The following is a 25,714-nucleotide window of genomic DNA, read 5'->3' as shown; positions in this document are numbered from 1 at the left end:
CACCTAGTTTGACTTCGAATATAAGGTGCTAATAAATCATTGAGGTACACTATTCCGCGTCAGCTAAAGTGGTATCTTTCGAAAAGAATTTCCTCCAGGAGCGATAAAGGATCTTGCCGATCACGCAAAACCCTCTCTATATGAAATTCTCTTATTATAATTTGCACACCGATATCAATTGGTTGCTCATTCATGAACGGCAAAGCCATGACTGAATGAATTCCATGCACGGACACTAATTAAGTGTGTGAGCTAATCCTTGTTTACATAGAACAAACCTGCTCCGAGCAGGTTTGAGGATTTGGATCTGCTATGAAAACACATCCAGCAAGCGTTTCGAAAAACCGACAGATCCGGGATCATGTTAAATCATCAACAATTACATCCGGCTAAACTAGTAATCCATGTACGAAAAATAACCCCCTGGTTTGGATGTCAACAACAAAAACAGAGTAAATCAAATAGTAAAATGGAGCAGTAAAATAACAGGCCCTAAAAAATCTGACAAACCTGTTGAAAAAAGTATCACAGAAACACAGTGTGTTTTCTCAGACAGGACTCGCCCACTACTTTCTCAGTTCCAGTTGTTGCCATCAGGTCACAGGTTCAAGATTCCACAATTCAAATCCTATCTGCTGTTAATCTTCTGATCAACTGTAATAAACATCCACAGACTTGAATCATGGGATAAACAGTTATCATTTGCATTAATCATTAGTCTTGTCTTAATGCTGATTTCACTTTTGTGTAAAATACGTATGATTTAATGTTATACCATACATATTATGTTTACTGCAATACTTGTATTTACTTGTTCAATGTTTTTGTTTTAAAATTTGTGTTTTTAATGTTTAGTTGTTAACTCTGTCTGTAAAACCTGCTGAGAATGAAATTTCCATTTTGGAGCAATAAACTTTAATAGAACTGAATCTACATTTCCACTTTTCCCCCACTTCCTTTTTAGGTATATTTTTTATTTAAAAATACATTTTTCAATATTGTTGGTTAACACTGTAATCATTTTAACCCACATAACACAATATGACACTGATTTCTAATAATACTTTTAGACTATGTGCAGAACTCACTGTTAGCTACAAGTCAGTCTTGTTATAGATTTTATGAACCTCAGGTAACATTACCTGAACCTTTCCTTCCATAACAATTTTGTCTTCTGCAGAACATGCAACAGAAACCCATGCAATATTTTTTCTGATTTTTATCACTTCCACTGATGCCAAGACCTCTTCTCCAATATGCAATGGTGCAGGGAAACGGATTTCTTGAGAGAGGAATATACATCCAGCTCCGGGCATTTTCGTCCCCAAAACTGCAGAAACCAATCCATTAATTAACATTCCATGAACAATGGGCCTTTTGAACAATGTACTTTTAGCATATTCTTCATTGAGGTGGAGTGGATTTGCATCTCCAGTTAACTCAGAAAATGTTGTAACATCAGATTTAGTAAACACTTTTCTAAGTTCCGCTTTGGCTCCAACATGAACAGGTCTGCAGTCAGTGTTCCTAACAGGAAATCTGAATATAAAACCACGATGCAGCTGAAACATCTTTAACAGGTGTCGAGAGAAAATGAAGAATTTATCTCTACTACAAAACTGCATGTTACTTGTAAACATCATTTGTGCTTATTCGAGTTTCAGTGTTCTGCTGTTGCCACACAATGCTAGTAGAAATGGTGAAACCTGTGGAGGAGAGAAACACGTTAAACTATAGGTTCCTTAACCTGGATAAATACAAACACAAAAGGTGGAAAAAAAACAAAACTGCATTTTATTATAACAATGTTTTTATGTATTTTATTAATATACAATAATGTTATTTATTTTAAAGAACGAAGAAATAACTTCCTTCCATCCATTTCCTAAGTCACTTAACATGTTCTTGGCTGTATGAATATGAACTAAACATGGATGCATGCAAGATGCCATACTTATTTACATAGTTCAAATAAATGACTAAAATGTAATAACTGATTATTGAAAACAAAGGGAGGAAAGACCCATGTATTCATATAGACCACCCTTAAACTATTTATTTATTACAAGTCAAGTCATGTTGAACCACAACTATTATAATTTTAGAACAAAAATATCACTTAATAAAAGTTGTTCTATATACAGTATTTTGAGAAAAATACTTCTGGGGAGGCACAATGATTCACCTGATCTGTTTTGCACAAACCAAGAGTAATGAACATTACTGATGAGAATTATTCCAGTCAATCCCAGCTGTTAACTTTAAAATAAATTGGTAAAACAAGAACACATATACATTGTTGGAAATTTGCTAAGGGTAGATTTTGCAAAGTTTATTTTCTTGAAAAGAATCATAGTTACATGGAATAAACTACCAACTAGTATGGTGGAGAATAGGACATACCATAACGTCAGATCTTGACACAATGTTATTTCAGAGAACCTTGGTGAATATGTTTATAAATATAAGAAAGGGCAGGCTATTTTTTGTTTTAGGAGACTGCGTTCTTTTTTTGTGTATAGTGACATCCTTCACATCTTTTACAACTCTATGATGGCCAATGCAATTTTCTACAATGTGGTGTGCTGGGCTAGTAAGATCACCATGAGAGAGGTCTACAGAATCAACAAACTAATTACAAGAGCAGGTTCAGCTATGGGATAAACTCTGGACCCCCTGAAGGTAGTCGCAAAAGAGAAAAATAAAACAAAACTGAGTACTATTATGAACAATGCTGCACATCCTCTCTCTCATACACACTTACACAGAACATTTTCTGCTAACAACTTATTCAGCAGAAGTATGTCAAGTAACGCTACTGGAGCTCCTTTAAACCAACAGCAACATGCCTGCATAATGCCGGTGACAGCCAAGTCAGAAGTTTTTCTCTATTTTTAACAATAGAATTACCAGAGCCTATGAGAAATCTCACAAATCCAGCCCACCTTAAATCCATTCTCACCTCTCCGTCAGTGTCTTTTGTCTTGTAAATGTATCGATAAGCAGCAAGCAGCCTGGTATCCCATCCCCCCACCCACCGCTGCAGTTCTTTTCGCAAAGAAGTTTCTCAGTGCACAGCGTTTATCTTCGAGTGAAGTGCTGGAGCTTTATAGGGTAAAATAGTATATCATCATTTGGAATATATACATTTCACATGTGTTTCGTGTCAACAACAATCTATGTAAAACGTAGTTAACACAGAAACTTTTTCATGTTTTAGTAATAGTAATTGTAATTGGAAAAAATGTAGACATGAAATGTATAAGGTGTGAAGCGTGAAATAAAAATATGAAATAAACACTTTCACAAAAGGTACAAGTATAACAAAACAAGTGCACTTTTACTCAAGAATTTAACTGAAGAAAAAAGAAAGCAGGTTACAGTAGGCGGTTGATACGACAGCTTGCGTAGTGCAATGCTAAGAACTGCTGCCTTCCAATCAAGAGGTCACGGTGGCGATATCAGCTGCTTCCCAAATTTACCATTTTCAGTAGTGAGCTGCTCTTATTGTTAATATCATACAATAAAAGCATACATTTGATTTGCGTCTGTAAATTTATAGTTAGTGTTTTTTTTTTTTTATCTTTCAGTTTTATTCTCTCAGTCACGTTCAAGCTCCCAAACACCCCCGGATCTGACGCCGTCTTCAGATAAAGACGTGGTATAACAAACAAACTTGTTTTATTACAACCCCTCTTTATTTGAAAACTGTGTCAGATCTTGTGCGCAAACGAGACTGGGAAAACCGTGAACGTGGATGCAAGTGGTGTGCGTGACTGAGAATGACTGTGGATGTCAATTTTGTTTTTATTTAGTTTTATTCTTGAGTGCTCCTGCTCATGCTGAATTAGTATGCACCTTCTGATCCATGATGTCAAAGCCGCACTGACAAAAAAGAGGGACTTAGGTATATATGACATTTGGAATAATTCATTTTATGACCTGTATTGTACATTTCGGAAAATGTTGTTGCACTAATGCAACATTATATTCATTTGCATACCTTCATGCGGTTGTATTTAGTGACCGCGTTTGGTTTTTTGTTCCGATCTTGTTGCTGCATGTTGGTATTTCTTTTGAACTGCAGTAGATGCAGAGGACAGCATAGTACAGAGAAGTCAGTACCGTGCTATATACAATCATCAGATTCAAATGTTAACATTTCCCACACACACCCAAGGACCGTCTTTACGACATGTGTAAAATGTGTGAAGCCTGAAGTCCAAATATCAAATAAACACTTTCACAAAAAGTACAAGTATAACAAAACAAGTGCGCTTTTATTCAGGAATATAACAGAAGAAAAAAGAAAGCAGGTTATGGTGATCGGTTGATGCGACAGCTTGTGTATTGCAATGCTAAGAATTGCTGACTCCCAATCAAGAGGTTCTGGGTTTGATGCTGGCAGCTTCTGAAGTTTACCGTTTTGAGTAGAGAGCTGCTATTATTGTTAATATTATACAATAAAAACATACATTTCATTTGCGTCTGTAACAGCCACTGTAAATTTATTGTGCTTGTCAAAGTTAGCGTTTTTTTATTCAGTTTTATTCTCTCAGTCGCGTTCATGCTCTCCCTGATCTGACACTGCTGTTTTCAAATAAAGACGTGCTATAACAGAGGTGAACTCAGATCGGAGAAAGAAAACAGAAGCCCTCCCCGCAAGAAACGTCCACTCACATATAAGAAAAACGCAACCAGGCGTAAAGGCAAAAGATGGCACCGTTTGGATACAGGACAAAGTCTGGCGTCATCCTGTCAATCACCTGTCTTTGAAAGAGAGCCAGAGTCGGAAGGAGGTGGATGAAGCTTGCAAGGAGAGGAGTGAAGGCGGCAGAGGAAGAAAAGAAGAAGGGACTGTGTTTGCTTATTGGTGCTGTATTGTCTGTCATGTGAGCATAAGGAATGGAAGAAAGCATTTGTCACACAGAAAAGAAGAAAATAAAAGTGTGTGTGCTGGACTGTAATTGGGTCTGCCGGTCTGTGTAGGGTAAGGTGGCTGGTATGCACCCTTGTGATCCACACTATATGTATTTATATAAACTGCTTCTGTAAAGAGCCAAATTTCCCCCGAATAACACATAAAGATCTATATAATCTACTTTAACTTTATCTTTCAATGGGACAATGACCTACTCAAAAAAAAAAACACAATGGACAGTGTTATTTTGATGCTCAATTTCATTAGAGCAAGTTCGAGCCTACAACACCTCGTTTCACAAACTCCTGCCTGATATGTCAACTGAGCACAATAATTTACTTGTGCATACTGTTAAGTGGCTAAGTAAGGGCAATGCACTTAAACGGGTTTGTGAACTCTACCAAGAGATCATTGCTTTTCTCTGTAGCTGTTGTCTTAAAAAAACTGGAGGCATTTATATCCAAAATGCTGGAATACAAGTTCATAGAAGAACTGTTCTTCCTGAATGACATCTTCCAACATTTAAATAGACTTAATCTTGTTTGCAAGGAAAGGGCAAAACAGTCGTAAATCTTGTTAAAAAAACGTAATGGATTAAAAAAAAAAAGTGGACTTGTTTTCAAATGATTCAACTACTGGGAAAATGCTTAGTTTTCCAACACTGTGTTATTTAATAAATAAATTGGCATCTGCACAAATTACCATAATAATAGAATTTTTAGGCAAGTTAAGGGTGAATTTTGCTGAGAAGTTTCACAGCTGGTTGGCGGGTTTTCTTCTAACAATGTTCGCTATGATGTACACATGCAAGTGAAGCTTTATGCATATGAATGCAATAAAAACAAACACTCACTCCCCCTTTACAGGAATTTTAGTCATTAGAAAACAAATATACCTAGTTGTTAAATGTGTACCATAAATATGTACATATACATGTGTACAAGAGAAAAGAGAAGTAAAGAAAAAAAGAATAAGTGTTAACGGATATTGGAAACATTGTTATTTAACATGTGGTCCTGTGGATTTATTATGTTTCCTTAAAATTTAAAGTTATAATAACAAATGTATAAAAATGTAAATATAACAAATATAACAAAAACTAAAATAGTGTCAATAGACTGATAGTCCAGACCATTGTTAAATGGCATTCCAAGGTATATTTGATTTTTTTTTTGGCTATTTAATTGAAATCAATTTAAATAGTAATAAAAAATATTCAGTGTTAATGTCAATAAACACCCAGTGATACATCCTCTTTAATAAAACCCCTGTGTGCGTCCAGGTGTCCGTGTGTGTCTTCTGGTGAAGTGTGCATGCTCGGGGCCGCACGGCACGTGTTCAGTCTCTTCCTGTGCATTCTTTGTGTGTGCAGAAAGAGAGACACACACAGGTGTGTGCGCACAAGAGACAGACAGACAAACAAGCAGGCCCGCCCGAGAGATAGACACGCACGCATGCACGCAAGCAAGCCCACGCGAGAGGCGCGCACACACACACACACGCAGGCCCGCGCGAGAAACACACTCACACAGGCAGGGGACAGACATGCACGCACGCAGGCCCGCGACAGAGACAGACACGCACGCACGCACGCAGCACACACACACACACGCAGGCCCGCGACAGAGACAGACACGCACGCACACACACAGGCACACGCGTGCATTGTTGCAAGGTTATTTTTCTTGGTTGTTTATTACATTACGGATTTGTCAGATGTTCATTTTTTTCCCTGTGCTTAAAAGGCGTTTTTAGCGAGCGGGTCGTAAGGCTATAGCGTGAACTCTTGCAGTGTTAGTTTTCTCTGTTGTTCAAGGTTTTCTTAGTGTTATTCAATGTTTTCACATTTAGTTTACTATTACGCTGTGCATTCAATGGTATAATTAACTATATTTGTGCTTAAAATCTTAAAAAAATATATATTTACATACAGTTCATACGGTCTGGAACGAATTAATTGTATTTACATACAATCCTATGGGGGAAATTACTTCGGTTCCACTGTACAGTAATCCCTCGCTATATCGCTCGACTTTCAGGGCTTCACTCTATCGCTGGATTTTAAATGTAAGCACATCTAAATATATATCACGGATTTTTCGCTGGTTCGCTTTCTCGGACAATGGGTCTTTTAATTTAGGTTACATGCTTCCTCAGTTTGATTGCCCAGTTGATTTCATACAAGGGACGCTATTGGCGGATGGCTTAGAAGCTACCCAATCAGAGCATGTATTACATATTAACTAAAACTCCTCAATGCTATAAGATATGCTTCCCACGTGGCGCTTGTTTTGTTTGCTTCTCTCTGTCTCTCTCACTCTCTCTGCCTGACGGAGGGCGTGTGAGCAGAGGGGGCTGTTTACACAGTGGCTGTTTGCCTAGAAGATAGGACACTCCTCTACAAAATGCCGCTTTATCACGGTGCTTCTGAATACTTAAAAGCGTGTATTGATTTTTTGATTGTTTGCTTTTCTTAGCAAGCGCTCTCTCTGACATTATCTGCTCTTCACGGTGCTCCTTTGAAGATAAGATATCTTTGCATTCTTTTAATTGTGAGAAAGAACTGCCATCTCTGTCTTGTAATGAAGCACAGTTTAAACGTTTGACTTAAAGGGTGTTATTTCATGTCTAGAGGGCTCTAATAATGTTAACAGTGTGGGAGAGTTTATAAGGGCTTAAAATATATAAAAATAACCATACAAACATATGGTTTCTACTTCGCGGATTTTCACCTATCGCGGCTGGGTTTTGGGGTGTTATGGAACGCAACCCCCGCGATTGAGGAGGGATTACTGTATTTAGAAGGTCGTAAACAGGTTTTCTATGCTCTAACTGAGAAAATATTCGATTTATAAATAAAGAATCCTACTTCGCGGAAATTCATTTATCGCGGCAGAGTCTGGAACGGATTAACTGCGATAAACGAGGGTTGACTGTATTACTGTCCGACAAAATTACAGGCATTTTACGGAAATACAAACCAGTATTGCGGAGAGAGAAAATCAAAGGCACACAATACAGTGACGCATATTACAGCCACATACAAGGTCCCTTGCCATTTAATATAGACTGTTCCTACTAATGTTTATGCACTACTGTCTAGTAGTGTTATATTTACTATTGTTCATCTCGTTCACATGTGAATGCCATAAGACAAGAATTATACTTGGCCCTCCCAACAATTAACATTTAGTAATCTGGCCATCAAAGGAAAGTAGCTGAAGAACTCAAGTATATAAAACATAACTACACTTTACAGCCAAAAGTACATAAATACCTCTTCAAATTATTGAGTTCAGGTGTTTTAGCCACACTGATTACTGACAGGGTCATAACATCAAGCACAGAATGGGTTGTACCACAGAGCTTTAAACATGACACTGTCAAAAGATGCCACCTTTGCCACAGTACATGAATTTTCTGCAATGCTAGACCAGCCCTGGTCAACTGTAAGTGCTATTATTATAAAGTGGAATCATCTACAAGTAACAACAGCTCAGCCACAAAGCTGTTAGACCACACAAGCTTAGACAGCAACTCCATATTAATGCCCATTATTTTAGACTGGGATATCCAAAAAGCACATATGGGTGAGATGTTCAGATGTCCACAAACATTTGGCCATATACAATGTATTAATAAAATTAAAATAATGCTACTATAATAATGTTACTATGAATGGTGTTTTTATATTACTTTTTTTTTTTTTAAAAAGGTGGTCCATTTTTAGAATAGTCTAACTCTGAATACAGACTACAATGATGATGCTCAATTTAACAAAAAAAAAAAACAAACTCAAAGTGGTATTATTGGCCGAGTTTTAACACTGAAGAAAAAAAATCTGTTTAAGTCCTCTAAAATGAGGTATTACAATTTGAAACCAACTTCTCCAAAATGTTATTGAAGTGACAATTAGATGGGATGATATAAAGAAAAAATCAGTAATCGTTTCATGGAGTTCTCCAAGTTAACACAATCTCATTACACACTCCAGACTCGTTATAAATTTGATTAACTTAAATACGCAATACAGTGGACCCTTGACTTACGAACTTAATTCGTTTGCGAAGGCTAACCCATAATGCGTTCCGAACCTCCCACTGCAACACCCTTCTTAACCTTTTCATAATAAAAAAGGGTTGTATAATGTGCATAATTTACCAAAACACCAATAATTTTTCTAATGTGCTAACAAAAAAGTTATAAAAAGTGCCTAGCCTACCAGAAGTAGGCTAGATTAAGCTAGGAGCATGGTGGCGTGCATGGTCGCAGCAGCTCAGGGCTCTCCTTTTCAGTGCACTTTTTTGTACTTTTTTTTTTTCCTTGTTTGTGCACGATCGGTCCGGCGAACATCCGCTACACCCGTCAGAACCTTATAGACATCAGTGTCCAGAGCCAGACATCTGTTTCGAGTATTTTTCCTCACACGCACAACATCCCAGACAACATAGCGAGACCAGCGGGCTCTCCGTGGATTGTTGTCGGGTCTAGAAGACGACACGGACGGAGGAGGGAAAGAAAGCAGAAGTGGGGCCGCAGATCCGGCGTTATGCTAAGGCTAAAAAAACAGCCATACATGCCCTATACAGAACTTTTTTTCTGCACTGAAGGATCTGCTTTTAATCTCATTTTAGATGTGTATAGTGACAATAAAAGGCATTCTATTCTAGAAACAACAATTTTATACTGTACTCACCATTTAATTTGACATCTTTGGGCTGCAGGAAGGGAAGAGGAGGAGGAGAATGAAACGGAAGGTGGTTATTGTTTAGAAGGAGTCTCCTTATACAAATCTTTTCTTTGTAAAATTGTCGAGATGGTGGATTTCAACATGCTGTACATATTAGCGAGATCGGTCACACGAACAGCACTCTCATATTTCCACACAATTTCCATCTTCGTTTCAATTGTGATCGCTTTCTTTACCTTCTCTTCCTTCCTTAGCAATTGTGTCTTGCTTACATGGTCTTAATGAATTATACATATAGGCAAATCACTGCAATGACCGAAATTACATCCACAAACACATGTATCTGGGCTCCGACTGACGCTACTAACGCTCTTGGTTGTTTGTTTACAATCGCGCAAATGGATACATGTGACCGCATCCGGGTCGTAATGCAAGATGTTGATCGTAAATCAAAACAAAAATTTTTATTTTAAACTTCCCGATAATTTATTATAAATTTTATTAATAAAATCAACAACTAAAACACTTTTTTGAATAAATTCTTTATTTAATTTAAAGTACCGGCATGCAAAGTTACTTCTTCATCTGAAAGATGGCTCTGTGGTTTCGTCATTATTTACTTCCGTACTCATCAGCAAAACGGCATTGCACTGGAAATCTTGAATCTGAAACGATACTCGTCGTATAAACCGACCCCCAAACTCCAAGCCAAAAATCTAGGACGAAATTCTCGGCTTATATAACGGGATCTACGGTAAACATACAGACACACACACGCACACACAGAATACATCAATGTTTTAATATTTTTTGAGTCCAATGTAAAAATGGCTTGCACTATTTCTTTAAATATACAATTACATTTTTAAATAGTATTTTTAAGAGCTTATTACTTGATCTATGAACTGATACTTCAGCTCCTATGAAATAAGTACTATTACAGTCTAAGTAATAAAATAAAATGAAAACAGGTTGGGTTGAGTGCCCTTTAGGAACATAAAGGCAGACTATAGCTTTGTATTTGCCTAACTTTAAATTTGTGTTTTTAGCAGTTCTGTTGCAATTCTGTATCACCAGAATTGAGAATGCCGTTAGGCAGAGTATTATCAGCTGTTCTCTTATTGATTATTAAAAAAATCATGCTGTTTAAAAGATCATGTCCATTTACTTCTATTTGATGCCACTGAGTCAAAAGAAACCTATTTGGTAACTAAAATGAGCACTGCTGACAGTGATGTTCCTTAAACAGTTATCCTAAAGCCATTACAATAACCAAAGAAAAATCAATGAAACTATTATTTTTTCACTTTCACTGAGGGTCAATTAAACTTTTCGTGAATGTTGGCAATTTAATCATTGTAAAAGGCTTGTGACCAAAATATGGTTAAGACTTTGATCTCGTAATCAGATTTTTCAGGTGTTCACAATTCAAAGGATATTTGGTCACATCTGAAATGTCTCTTTCCATGAAACAAATGTCAAAACTAACAGCCATTCACACCTTCATAAAGAAACCTTTGGTTTGTGCTATACTCAAATACAGAGTTCGATGCTCTAATTATACCTCATGCAAAATAAAAAATGTGTTTTAGCACATGCATATAATAAATATTCTATCCTTTCTCTTCATAAAGACAGGTTTATCTAGAGTGTGAAATCAGAAGATGTCAATTATCACAAACTAATAACAGACAAAAAACGTCTTTATTAGGAACTTTACAATGCATAATGTGGCATGTATTGAACGCTGTTGTATGAAATATGAATGCTATTATAATTTTTCTGATGATTAGCCAATTTTTTGTCAGTAATTAGTGTTACTCCATGTTTAGAAAATTAAATATGTCCGGGACTTCGTGAAGTGGGGTCTAGCCTCACGTGGGGTGGCAAAATGGGAGGGTGGGGGGATAAGGAGGGAGAGAAAGAGAGCAGGCTATATCTATATCTAATCCATCCTTTTAATCCTTATAATTATAACTACCAAGGTAACAAACAATAGGCTGCATGGCAATAACTCTTGGGGAAATAGGAAATTAAGGTTAAACCTGTCTCACTTCCAGACTATAAAATGACATCAAAAATTCAGAATCAATGTCTCCATGATGGGACAGTTAAACTTTGTGAGCTGGAATGTTAAAGGCCTGAATCACGAATTAAAGAGAAAGAAAGTATTCTGTCACCTAACAGGTTTAAATGCTAAAATAGTATTTTTACAGGAGACCCACTTACTAAGCAAGGATCAGTTCCGGCTGCAAAAGGACTGGACTGGCCAAATGTTCCATTCTAGCTTTACAAAGAAAACTAGAGGTGTGGGAATTCTCATACATAGAACAGTCTCATTTGTAGCATCAGATGTAGTATTGGATCCTGAAGGGAGATATGTGATGGTCATGGGCAACTTATTAACTGTAAAATGATTTTGATAAATGTTTATGCACCTAATGTTGATGATAAGGAATTTATACAAAATTTATCTGCATCCATTCCCATTGTGAACACTCATAAAATTATAACAGCTGGGGACTTTAATTGTGTTTTAAATCCACCAAGATTTCTATCACAGGGGGGACGACATCTAAAACTGCAAAGATAATTACAAAGTTTATAACTGACCACAACTTATCAGACCCCTGGAGGTTTCTAAACCCAAACTCAAGAACATATTCTTTCTACTCACCAGTACATCATTGCTACTCAAGAATTGATTATTTCTTTATAGATAATTTCTTGCCTACAATTAAATCTTGCAAGTACGATGCTATTGTTATTTCTGACCATGCACCTCTAACCTTGGAGCTAAAGTCACTATGCCATGCCCCACATACCTCGCAGATGGCGTTTAAACCCGCCTCTATTAGCAGATGAGAATTATACAGAATTTATATCCAAACAAATCAGTTTCTTCCTAGAGACAAATACATCCTCAGATGTTTCTGCAGGAATACTCTGGGAAACTCTGGATTATTTCATATCTTTCCCACAGAAATAAATTAGAAACCAAGAAAGTATCAGATCTAAAAAGCGAAATCACTAGAACAGATGAAGAACATGCCAGGCTTCCAAGTAAGGCTCTACAAAGGAAAAGGCAAGTTCTGCATTCAGAACTCAACCTCTTGACAACTAAAGAAACTGAACAACTAATTTATAAATCCAGACATCATTACTATGAACATGGAGAGAAAGCTAATAAGCTTTTAGCTCAACAAATCCACAAACAAGACGTTCGCAACACAATTCCAGTAATCATCAACACGAAGAGAGACGAAATCATCGACCATAAAAATATAATGCACACATTTTGAGACTACTATAAATCCTTATATGCTACTGAGTTTAAAGAAGACAACACACAATCTAATGCATTTCTGGATACATTACAGATACCACAAATAGATACTTTTAGTGTGGAGGAACTCGATAAACCTCTGGTGCTATCAGAATTACTAGATGCTATAAAGTCACTTCAATGCGGGAAAGCAACAGGCCCTGATGGCTACCCTGCAGAATTTTTTAAGAAATTCTCCGCTCAGCTAGCTCCCCTTCTATTAGCAACATTTACAGAAGCTAGAGACAATCAAATTCTACCTCAAATTTTTCACCAAGCATTAATCACCATCTTTCCTAAGCAAAATAAGGACTTATTACAATGTGCATCATACAGACCAATTTCACTTCTGAATAATGACATTAAGATACTCTCAAAAATCATAGCTAGAAGGATGGAGAAAGTGCTACCTTCGGTAATATCACAAGATCAAACTGGATTTATCAAGGGTTGACACTTATCTTCCAATCTTCGACACCCGTTTAATGTAATATACTCATCAACAAAGTCAGACACCCCAGAAATACTATTATCATTGGATGCAGAAAAAGCATTTGACATGATTGAATGGAAATACCTTTTCACTACATTAGAAAATTTGGGTTTGGCCCGAACATTTGTGCATGGATCAAACTACTGTATACCAATCCAGAAGCTTCAGTTTGTATTAACAACATTTGTTCAGACTACTTTAAATTAGAACGAGGTAGGGGCAAGGATGCCCCTTGTCACCACTGCTATTTGGAATCGCCATTGAACCACTGGCGGTTCACTGTCGAAATACTGATCAGATAAAGGGGATTATCAGAAAAGGACTGGAACAGAAAATTTCTCTATATGCAGATGATATGGTACTGTATATATCAGACCCACAAAATTCTGTGCCTGCAGTCTTAACAGCACTTACAGAATTTCAAAAGATCTCCAGTCTCAGAATTAATCTGAATAAAAGTGTACTCTTTGCAGTGAATTCTCAAGCATATAATTTTAGACACCCTACCTTTTATCATTGCAGAACAGTTTAAATACCTTGGGGTAAACATCACAAGTAAACATAAAGCTCTTTATCAACAAAATGTTGCCATCTGCCTGGAAAAAATTAAGCAAGACTTGCATAGATGGTCAACCCTTCATCTTCTTCTAGCTGGAAGAATTAACACTGTTAAGATGAATATTCTTCCTAAGCTTCTTTTTTATTTCAAAACATTCCAATATACATCAATAAATCATTTTTTAAGCAATTAGATTCAACAATAACCTCATTTATTTGGAACTCAAAACATCCACGTATCCAAAGAGCGACCCAAAAAGACCTAAGGCAGAAGGTGGCATGGCTCTACCCAATTTTCAATTTTATTACTGGGCAGCAAACATACAAGCTATAAAAACCTGGACACACATAGATCCTGCAGTACTCCTTTATATTCCCTGCTTTGTGCCCCAATAAATGCAAGTTATCGGCAATATACTGATAACCCAATCGTGCTTCACTCAATCAGAATATGGAACCAATGTAGAAAGCATTTTAAGATGGAGAAGCTTCTATCTGTGGCACCTCTGCAAGAGAACCAACTCTTTCAACTAGGGCTGGGCGATATATCAAAAATTTATCGTTACCGAAATTTATTACTCTCATCGACGTCATTTTGCCCATGTCGGTAAATTCGGTATTTTAAAAAAAAAAGAAAAGGCATGTGCAGGTTGGCGATGTTCATGTCCCTTTAAGACGCTGTGCTACGTTACAGACTTGACGGGGTGGAGTCACATGACTCTACTACCTGTAACAAGACGAGACACGGGTGAACAAATGGAGGACGATTTAAATGTTGAAGCAGCAGCGAAGGTAGAGCTGGTGGAGGAGGAAGAGGAGACGCTTGTTAACAAAAAAAATGCATCATCAATCGTTTGGCAACATTTTGGATTCAACAAGGATGATATTGATCAAAAAATTGTTAAATGTAAACTCTGCAAAAAGACTGTTGCGTCAAGTCAAGGTAACACAACCAACCTCTTCCACCACCTGCAGCATAACCATGTGATTCAATTCGAAGACATAAAAAAAGCTCAAAGCGAGAAGAGATTAGGAGGACCAGCAAAACGTCTTCCTCCACCAGGCAGCGGTCAATAACCGAAGCATTTGCTAGTGCTCAACTATATGAGCGAACTTCAAAAAGATGGCAAGAAATCACAAATGCTATAGGCTACCACATAGCAAAAGACATGGCTCCTATTGCTACAGTGGAACGCAACGGGTTCAGACACTTCATGAAAATAATTGACAAGAGATACGAACTCCCATCACGAAAATATTTTTCAAAAACTATCATTCCCAACATGTACAGCACAGAGAGGAAAAAGGTTGCTGCTGAATTGAGATACGTTAAGCACGTTGCAGCCACATCCGATCTCTGGTCCAGCCGCACAATGGAGCCGTATATTAGTCTCACAGTTCATTACATCGACAACAAATGGGAGCTGCGTACCAGAGTGCTCGAGACGGCCTATTTTCCATCTGATCACACGGGGGAGATGGTTGGACAGGGGTTGAGAGCGATGCTGTCTGCATGGGACATCAGTGAAGAGGACCTTGTTGCTATAATAACTGACAACGGCCCAAATATTGTGAAAGCTGTCAAGCTCAATAAATGGACACGGGTGCAATGTTTTGGGCACAGGCTGCACCTGGCAGTCGGTAAGTGTGTACATCTTAATATATTTGGGTGGTGACATCTGGTGTGTTTTAAAGTGACTTTAATTCTGTGTGTCATATTCAAAATTGAAAGTATTAATGTTTGAATAATGTTTATATAGGCATAAAATACTTAAGACTGCTGAGCAGCAGTGTATCCAGAAAGTTTTTACAGAAGACTTATTGTGAGCCAGTGTTGATCATGTTGTGCTGTGAAATGTAGCAAAATACATGATTTTTAAAATGTTTTATTACTGTGCCAACCCTTTTTAATTTTGTAAATATGGTCTGAGAGGTCTTATTTAATTCTTACTTTATTTTGCTTGCTTTATTTGAGAATTAGACCATGAATTGGGGTGATGTTGGGTGTGAAGATTTGGATAGATATGCTACCTCAAGGCCTTAGCAGAGATAGGCCTTTGTCCATGATGGCATTACATTTGCACAATCATTGTTTACTTTGTGAATAGCCAATGTGAAACATATTTATTATTAAACTATTTTGTTTACAAGGGATACACATTTTTTAGAGAGCATGGTTACATATTGTATCCTACACTTTTTATTTTGTTCAGTTAATAAATCTTAACCACTAAAAGTACTTACTACTATTGTCTTCATTTATTTTCAGTGACATTTTACAGTCCTTTAAAGTGGTAATAATATAATTGCAATGAATAGGTCTAGGGGGAATAATATTATCAAAATAACTGGAGGAACTATGCTGCCTGCCACAGCCCCATCAAATGAAAAAAAAAAAAAGTTTGTTTTTTTGGCACTTGGGGTGGTTATCGTCCATTTATCGTTATCGAGGTTAACTGCTCAATTTATCGTGATATTGATTTTAGGCCATATCGCCCATGTTTACTTTCAACCTTCGCAAACATATACAGTTTTTAATATCTGGAAAAAATTTGGGATTAACTTGCTTAGAGATCTTTATATACAACATCTTTCCATCCTGTGAACAATTACATTCCAAATTTAATATTCCAGCTACACATTTCTTTCACTATCTTCAAATTAGGAACTTTGTTAAACAGAACCTGCCCAATTTTCCTCATCTTGCACCCTCATCCATCCTGGAAAAAATATTGCTCAATTTCAAGGATTTAGACACTGTCTCTGCAATATATAAAATTATTTTACAGTCCCTCCCTTTCAAAGATCCAATAGAACACTGGGAAAAAGATCTCTCACTCAACATATTAGAAAAGGAGTGGAAAGTAGTAATGCAGAGAATTCACTCGAGCCCCATATGCGCAAAGCATACAATTATTCAATTCAAAATTATATATCGAGCACATCTGTCTCACCTAAAACTCTCCACAATGTTTCCAGGGCAGGATCCAACCTGCAAACGCTGCAATCAAGTCCCAGCCTTACTGTGTCATGTGTTTTGGGCCTGCACCAAATTAATATCATTCTGGACCAAAATTTTTAATTACCTTTCAGACAGCCTTGGTCTCACAATCCCTCCTAAACCATTAACAGCTGTGTTTGGTGTTCTCCCAGATGGGTTTAAAGTGGAGAAGGACAAACTGTGATTGCATTCACTACACTCTTGGCACGCAGACTTATTTTGCTAAACTGGAAGAATCCATCCATCCATCCATTGTCTAACCCGCTGAATCCGAATGGGGTCACGGGGGTCTGCTGGAGCCAATCCCAGCCAACACAGGGCACAAGGCAGGAACCAATCCCGGGCAGGGTGCCAACCCACCGCAGTGGAAGAATCCTAATTCTTATATTTTAAGTCAGTGGGAAACCGATGTGTTATACTATTTGAAACTGGAAAAAATCAAATACTCAGAGGATCTGTACAGATTTTTTTCAAAACATGGCAGGATCTAATCAATAATATTTTAGAATAAGTTCTCAAAGCACCGAGGAAGCAGTTATTTCCAGATTTCTTTTTCTTCTGCATTCATCTATATTGGCCTATCAAACTCATCAATTTAGGTATGCTTGCAAGCCTTAAGCTTTACCCCGCTGGCCATGTTCTCTCTCTCAGGGGTGGGGGTCGACTTGTTCTCAATCCTATTTTATGTAAAAAAATCGATCAATTTGTATGGAACGATTACAATAAAATTAATAATAAAAAAAAAATTAAATATGTACACTGTTTACACACACCCTCTTCTGAGATTGCCATTGGAGAACTTTTCAGTCTGTTATTAATAATTTCAAAATACAGACAATAAAGGAAATGCTAAATTATGCATTTTATTACAGCTTTTTTCCATCAGCTGGATTCAGCTGTGCAACCATTTTAACAGAGGAGACAAAAATAGTTGAGGACACCAGGGGGCGTACAGCTCCAGAAACCCCAGACACAATAGACATGACCCCAAGTCCAGCACACAACACACCTTTATGCATGGGAAATGTTTTTCCCTAGTTTCGCACCTTATACAACACAGTATAATAAACTTCAATACACAACCTCTTCCTTCTTTTCTCTCTGTTCTGTCTCTTGTCCACCTCCACTCCTCCTCCCGCAAGCTTTGTCCTCCACCTCCTGACTCTGGCTCTCTGAATGGAGTGAGGCGGCCCCTTTTATAGAGCACCCGGAAGTGCTCCATGTGTTTCACAATCTCCTTCTGGCCGCACTTCTGGGTGTGGCAGTAGCCCTGCAGAGGAGGGCCCAGCCATTCTCCACGTGCCCCCTGGTGGTGGTGTTGAACTTTCATGCTCCACACCCATGGCACTGTAGCGAGCTAGGGGGACTGCCCCGTGTAGATCCAGGGGAGGTATGGCCCTGTGCAAGCTCCTTCCCCGGTCCTTCCGTTATGGAGGTGTCCCAGCCACATAAGAATCCCAGCTGTCCATTACAAGTTTAAAATAAATGTGAATCCATCTCTACATTAAGTACACAACCGATTGTGTCTTTTGAATGTAACTACTGATTTTGTCATAACATAAGAGCACAAGAAATTTGACAAATGAGAGGAGACCATTCAGTCTATTAGGCTAGTTAGTTTAGCTTATAGCTAAGCTGTTCCAGTATCTTATCTGGATACTTCCTAAGATTTGTCAAGGTTTCTGCTAAATCCACTTCTCCTTCATTTCCACGGGTATCCTCTAGTACACATCACTGGTAAGTAATGTTCTAAATCATAGTAACACTTTTTTTTTTTCTCGTATGTCTTAATTTATTCTGGCTGACAATGAAGTAGGCACCAACCTCAACATACACAATGTTATGTAACTTTTGAGAAGTTCTCATACAGTGTTTGAAAACTAAAATGACTTTTTTAAAAGTTAAGTTGTTTATTTTAATGTTTGACATGCTTTTTACAGTCTGTATTTCTGTTGAATGTGAAAAAAAGAATTTTTGTCCTTCTACTAAACAAGAGGATTATTTCACAAAGTAGGCTTAGGACATATGCATAGAAGTTTGGCCAGGTCAACAACCCCAGGCAAGCACTTGTTCAATTTTTTAACTTGCTTGAGTTCTGAGGAATTACAAAGATGCCACTGGCAATCACTATTTATCCTGTGTTCCACTGGAGCCAATTCTATGGCACTGTTAAAATGTATAGACTTTCAAACAATGTACACTACAGGTTAAATATCAGATTAAAAGAAATAGAACAGGGAATGATAACTTCATCTGTATATAACAGAAATAGATTCCAAAACAATATTTGTTATTTTTCCTGTGCAGCTGCATAGAACACATACATCCTAGGGTAACTTTTAAATTGGTCCAGTGTAAACTAGTGTTGTTGTGCTTTCGAGTTTACAATGTACTGGACCGATATTAAAATTATTTTTGTCCTTGTGATTGATGTTGCCACGATAAGCCTCAGCTCCTTACAACGATTTACTAGGTTTAGAAACCTAATGCACTGATAAAAACCAACATATAGCGGACTATCATATACATATTCTACAAATTCACTGTAAGAAATACGAATTTTACCTGTTGCACTCGGAATGCACACATTTCACTCTGGTAGGACCCCAAAAGTGTAAGGGCACTCCACACTTTAACAAGATCCCTAGAAAAAAATAACAATTATTAAGTAATCTCAAACAATTCACTTTTAATTATGATTCACCATAACAGACACTTTACTACATCAAGGTAAAGAGTACATCAAGTAAGCTGATTTGTATTTTCCATTACATAACATGGAGCAATGTATCTGAATACATGTTTGTTTATAATAGTGTCAGGGAGTGACAATGTTTTGCATGCTAGAAAGAAGTTCAGTGTACTTTGTACATGTCACAATACTAGAACTACTACAATAAAGTAAATATGTTCTATGTAACTTTACCTGCTGTACACTCGAAGAATAGCTGACAAAGTATTTTCCTCAAACTGCAATACATCAAAAGGTAAAGCTGCTCCAATCTGCAACACAATCAACAAAATACTTATGCATTTACTGTGTTTCACAAATATGAATTATTAATTAACTTCAAAATATTTCATTATGATGCTTTAGCTATTAATAGCTATTATTAATACCTTGAAACCAATGAAATAATTTTGCTTTGCAAACTATTTAAAAACTCAAATTACTACTGTACTGAAATAAAACTTAATACATTTCATAACTCCAATTTATTTTTTTAAAGAAAAAAGCTTATATGCTCCCTTCATATTCTTATCCAGTGTGCAGGAAAGCAGATTCAACTCTCATTAAAACAAACATAACAGTACAGAAATGAGAATCCATACTACAGACAACTTTTACCAAATTTCAAATTGGTAAAGGACTTACCTCACCAAAAAGCTGTTTCAGGGATGAAATAATTAACTGTTTGAACTGAGCAGAATTAAGCCTAATGGTGGTGTCATCTTCAAATTCTCTTTATTTAAAAAAAAAAAGTTAACACTGAAAGCAGCAAGCAACATTAATAGACAGCAATGCAACCACACAAAACAGTTAAAATATTTTACTCTACACAAAAACTTGAGCATATTTGCTAAAGATATATTGACATCTCTGTTACAAGGAAGGTTGTTTAAAACTGATGGTCAAGAACATTGCAAACAAATTGTATAAAGGCTTAAAAGGGTGGAAAAGTTCAAGTATCTCAGATCAACAATAACAAAAAAATGGAAAGTTAAAATCAGGAATGAAAGAATCAGAGATACAGTCAAAGTTGGAGAAATATCAAAGAAAATAACCAGAAAGAAAGTCAGAGTGGAATGGGCATGTCATGAGAAGATAGATAAAGACCGTGGAGAGAAGAATCATGTATATGATTGTTTTTTGATGAAGGAGAAGAGGGTGACCAAAGAGAAAGTGTATGGACTGTGTAAAGGGGATCTAAAGGAGAAAGTGTACAACAGAGAAGAATGGAGGAGACTGGTCAAATATATACCCCATATGAAAGTGAAGAAAAAGAGGTATAAAAGACTTTTAAGAATGTTGAAAGATTTTTATTTAATTCGGCAAGGATATGATAATCTTAGCATGTGTGCATTCATTTGTTTTTCGTGTTCTGTAGTGTTTGTTTTAAGAAGTGTTAATATATGATTTTATTCCTACCTGTATAGGAGGAATTAAAAGAAAAGTTAAAGAGGATCGATTACCATTACCAATTAATAAATACAAGAGCCTTATTTTTAAATGAATGGTGGCTAGGTAGTGTTTATGCAGGTCCCACAAGACTTTAGGGGACTGTAATCAAATTTTAGGCCCATAGCATTGCCTATATGCAGTATGCACATTCTCCCTTAGTCTGATTGATTTTTCTTGTCATATTACAGCTCTCCTCCAAGACAGTGAAGGGGTGCATCAGGCTAATTGTTCTGTGATGGACCACTGACCCATTTAGGGTTGGTTCCTGCCGTGTGCACAAAGCTGTTGGGATATACACTAGTCCCCAGGATTAAGTGAGCAAAAAGGGGTATGGGTAATGGATGAATGGACATTTTCTAAATAAATAACAAGTTAAAATTATGCTTTTTTTTGACAATTTACAACTGTCACCAAGTGTTTTCCAAAGGTATTATAAGTTGAACTGCAAAAGAATAAGACTTAGTGCTTTTATTTCAAGAGACAACAACCACCTTCTGAAATCAGAAGAACCACCTTCAGCGAATATTCTGTTCTAACCAATTTCTTCTTTTGACTGAAAATCTATTTCAATTAAACATTATTTGTACATTATATTATTATATCTGTTAATTCATAGATTTCTCCAAAAATAATTAATCTTCCTTTTATACAAAGTTTAAAAGTAACTACTCATGACAATATTTTTGGCAAAAAGCAATCACCATGGTAGTTGTATAGATTTAATTCTCAATCCACCAGCTATAACTTTACTTCTTTAAAATTGGTAGATTGTGTACCTGTGTAACGATACAGGAATACTGGTTTATGTAGCATGTATTTCTGTGTAACATGTAGCTATTTCGTATAGATCTAGCTGAAAATGCTAATACCTGATTTTATGTATCATGCAGTCTACATTTTTTTGCCATAAAAGTTACATTCATGGCTAAAACAGCAAGACAAAATCCTTACAAATTTTTTAAACAAACATATATAAATCAGTTACTTTTACAATATACTGTGTCTAGAATAAGTTTAAATATATGACATCAATAACAGATGTCAAAACCTATATAGAAAAGTCAAGGCTTCATTCTATTTATTTGGCACTGTACACACTTTTGCCACCTAATCAAACAAGTTTATTTAAATGTTGGATTGATTTCTGAACAAATGATTTGATTACAATACTACTGACAAAATATATTTGGAGATTATGCAGCTAAACATTACATTCTACAGTAGTGCAGCCAACTGCATGTATTTTATTCTACTGTTGTGATCCTGGAGTAATAAGTATAAAACCACGCTGTGGCAGAACAGCACAACATTCCTCTTCACAAAGAAATTCCTTTTTTTTTTTTAAATTATTCTAAACAACTAAGTATTAAAAAATATTCTAATGTATGCAGCATTATTAAAACAAAGTTAAACTTACAGAGATATTTTCAAATAGTGGTAACTGGATCCATTTTTATGAACAATCCTCTCATATTTGCCAGAATCATCTTCCATTCTTTCATGACATGCCATACAAGAAATGTGTTTTCTGCTACTTTGAAACAAATAAAAGGGGGCACAATCCAATTAATTCAAACCTACAGTTAATAATGTATGCATACAGTATATATGTCACCAAGATGGTATAACATCTTCAGTTTTTACAATAACACAATGACTAAAACTTTTGGCTATTCTTGAATATGAACAATAGATGGGATGTAATTCCACCAGGAAGCACAGAAACATAATAATCAATTTGAATTATTGTAACTGCTATCAGAATGCTGCAGGAAACAAAAATATCCAGAAAAAGAAAAACACATGAACATGGAAGTTCAATCTCCACAGAGACAGTAACCTGGAAATGAGCTGTGAGGCAGCTGGCACAAATGTCCACATGGCTATACTTTCCCCATTCATTGACTTAAACACTGCATTTATTACACAAGCATCTCCCAATATCTGTTCAAGAAAATGTTAACAGATGTTTATTGAGGGAAAAAAACAAAGAGGAAAACAGGCAATGATAGTATTTTGTTTATAATGTGTAATAATAAAAGAGTACATATTAGCATAACATTCAGATGGATTTGGGAACTTTTAAAGTTTTACATTTTTGTTCTCAAAGAGAAGTCACATTTTACTTTATTAAATATTTTTGTAACTATAAGTTATTGAAAAAATAAAAATGAAAATAGAACTTCGTCACATAAAAATACATCTTTTTAATAGGATTTCACAGTATCATGATGTAGTTAAAAACTGAGCCCTAAAAGGCAAATGGTAGCTGAAACAGCTTTGATAGCCAGATTAGTTGTTGCTTTGGACTGCGTTTCAGTGTTACAACTGAAAATTTATCAGACCATTCCTGGCTTACAAGTGAAATTAAAACCTGCATGGAACAGAACTCTTTAAAATTAAACTGTAACAAAAAAAGTCCTGCTAACAGGCACTACAGCTCAGTTAAGAAAATGAACTCCTTTCCTTGCACTTTTGGTGATGATATTTGAAAAGGGCATCATTTTTCATCCCTCACTTTTTTATTCTACCCACATAAATTATTTTAAGAAATGTTCTTACTTCCACTTCCATAAAATATCCTATATTCGCTCGGTCCTGTCATTTTTCAACTATCATAAACTTGTCCATACTTTTATTACATCCCACTTTGACTACTGTAACTCCCTACTGTCAGATGCACATCATCTGTTATCACAGCTCCAGATGGTTCAAAACTCTTCTGTAAGAGTCCCTCCACATAACACCCATTATGGTGAACCATCATTGGCTCCCTATATTTTCTAGTATTGAATATAAAATTCTATTACCAACCTATAAAGCTTTATATTGCCTTGGACTGGACCACATCAGTAACCTCCACCATCACTATACTCCTGCTCACCCCACTAAAATTCACTTGATTCTACAAATTCCATGTGCCCCAAACTAACCTGTGCTCTATGCGTGACAGAACCTTCAGCTCCACAGCACCCAGATTTTGGAACGACCTTGCTAAATTAATAAGATCAGATGGCTCAATTCATTATTATTACAAAAAAAAAAAAAAACAACCCTGACATTCTGATCCTTGTACAGATGGGCAATATGATGTGTTTATATTACCAAATATGCAATTTGTTATGGGTTTTTCTCTTAGTATTTGTAATCTATTTTTCTAATTCAAAGCTTCAAAGTTAGTGTTTTAAGCAGATATAATATGCAGGCAATGTGGCGCAGTGGTTAAGGTTTTTGACTTCAAATCCCGCTACTGACGATGTGTGACCGTGAACAAGTCACTTGACCTGCCTGTGCTCCAACTGCAAAAACCAAAAGAAATATACACATTGTTATCATAAATGTCGTACGTCGCTTCGATAAAGGCGTCGCCAAGTTAGTTAATATAATTTGTTTCCAATGTTGCAGATGTCCTGTTTTTCAATTACTATGAAGCAGTTTAAACATGGGAAATATCGTTACATAAATACTGTATGTATGTACATGTATTATTATATTACCGACAATTGCGAACAAACACATCAGATAATACTTTTAATTGTGACATCATAAAACATATATATGAACACAGATATCGCACGCGCATGCAGCTGCCAGTAGCCTTTATTACCTCAGAAAACAAAAACAAAGCTGATCAATTAATACGAGTACTGATAACGGGGTAACAGTGCAAGGGAGACAAAAGAAATGAGACTGTGCAGGGCGGCTGATGTGCTTTAATAAGGTAGCCGATGTTACACAGGTCTCCCACGAAAAGGGAAAGTTCACGGAATCTTAAAAAAATCAATGATTTGAGAACTTTTTAGACTAGCTTCCACAGTTAATAAAAGTATTAAAAACAGTTATTTTCGGTCCTATTTCGTACCGCTTTATTCATCTGGAGGTCGCTTGGGGTACGTCAGCAATGCCAACATACAGTAGCTAGCCATACTAAAAAGCTCTTACAAAATTGGTAGCACGTTTATTAAATAAATAGATTCAAAAAAATTCACAAAACTAAAAATTTCACAAAAACACACAAAACTACCCGATATGTATCTGTTGTTTTACGTTGGCAGAAAAATTAAAGTATTAGAACTCACTCAAATAACAAAAATGATGAACCTTCTTAATGTAAATAGTACCGACACCTCCGAATCACATGAACACCACAAACCGAGTTTATGTTACGTGCTTCCTGTGCAACAGGAATTCCTGTCCGATGTAAAATTAAGCTTGCTCAGTTTTCTGTACTGGAAAGCAAAACTGGCGGTTTGTAAGGTTTACCGCGAGGACAGTTTAATGTGAAGTCGTGGAAAAATACACTTTTGAGTAGTGCAGTGTTTTGTGTTACCCAAAGGAAGATAGTCAGCTGGAACTTATGTCCTAACGCTCAAAACTCATACGGTAATAATAAAAACTCATTTCACTAATGTCCTAACGCTCAGAAGGCATACAGTAATGACAAAAACTAATTTCTGCATGTTGTTTAAATGAAATAAAGTCAGAAAGATTAAAACAGCTGTCCTAATCGGTTCAGTTATTGACTGCAGATATACTTATGGGT

The 25,714-nt window shown here is 36.4% G+C and overlaps 2 protein-coding genes across 5 annotated transcripts; both read right to left on the bottom strand.

Moving 5' to 3' along the window:
• Positions 1-953: 953 nt before the first annotated feature.
• LOC120539409 (hydroxyacyl-thioester dehydratase type 2, mitochondrial-like) lies at positions 954-1,637 on the bottom strand. The gene has a single exon (XM_039769439.1). It carries the CDS (start codon positions 1,623-1,625, stop codon positions 1,095-1,097), a length of 531 nt encoding a protein of 176 aa, XP_039625373.1. The 5' UTR covers positions 1,626-1,637; the 3' UTR covers positions 954-1,094.
• rpp14 (ribonuclease P/MRP 14 subunit) lies at positions 1,611-25,414 on the bottom strand. Of its 4 annotated transcripts, none has more exons than XM_039769441.1 (6): positions 25,251-25,414; positions 22,589-22,705; positions 20,365-20,452; positions 19,915-19,991; positions 19,554-19,632; positions 1,611-1,706 (listed from the first exon to the last, which is right to left on the bottom strand). In XM_039769441.1, the coding sequence occupies exons 2-6, from the start codon at positions 22,681-22,683 to the stop codon at positions 1,650-1,652; spliced, it is 396 nt and encodes a 131-aa protein (XP_039625375.1). In that variant the 5' UTR covers positions 22,684-22,705; positions 25,251-25,414; the 3' UTR covers positions 1,611-1,649. The 4 variants fall into 4 exon arrangements, with proteins under 4 accessions (XP_039625375.1, XP_039625376.1, XP_039625377.1 ...); XM_039769442.1 differs by having other exon boundaries at positions 22,589-22,702; XM_039769443.1 differs by having other exon boundaries at positions 25,273-25,414.
• Between the last annotated feature and the right edge of the window lie 300 nt (positions 25,415-25,714).

This window comes from Polypterus senegalus, chromosome 11 (assembly GCF_016835505.1).
Source record: "Polypterus senegalus isolate Bchr_013 chromosome 11, ASM1683550v1, whole genome shotgun sequence".
Classification (NCBI taxonomy): domain Eukaryota; kingdom Metazoa; phylum Chordata; class Cladistia; order Polypteriformes; family Polypteridae; genus Polypterus; species Polypterus senegalus.
The sequence above is the reverse complement of the archived record's forward strand: the minus strand, read 5'-3'. Positions and strand labels throughout refer to the sequence as shown.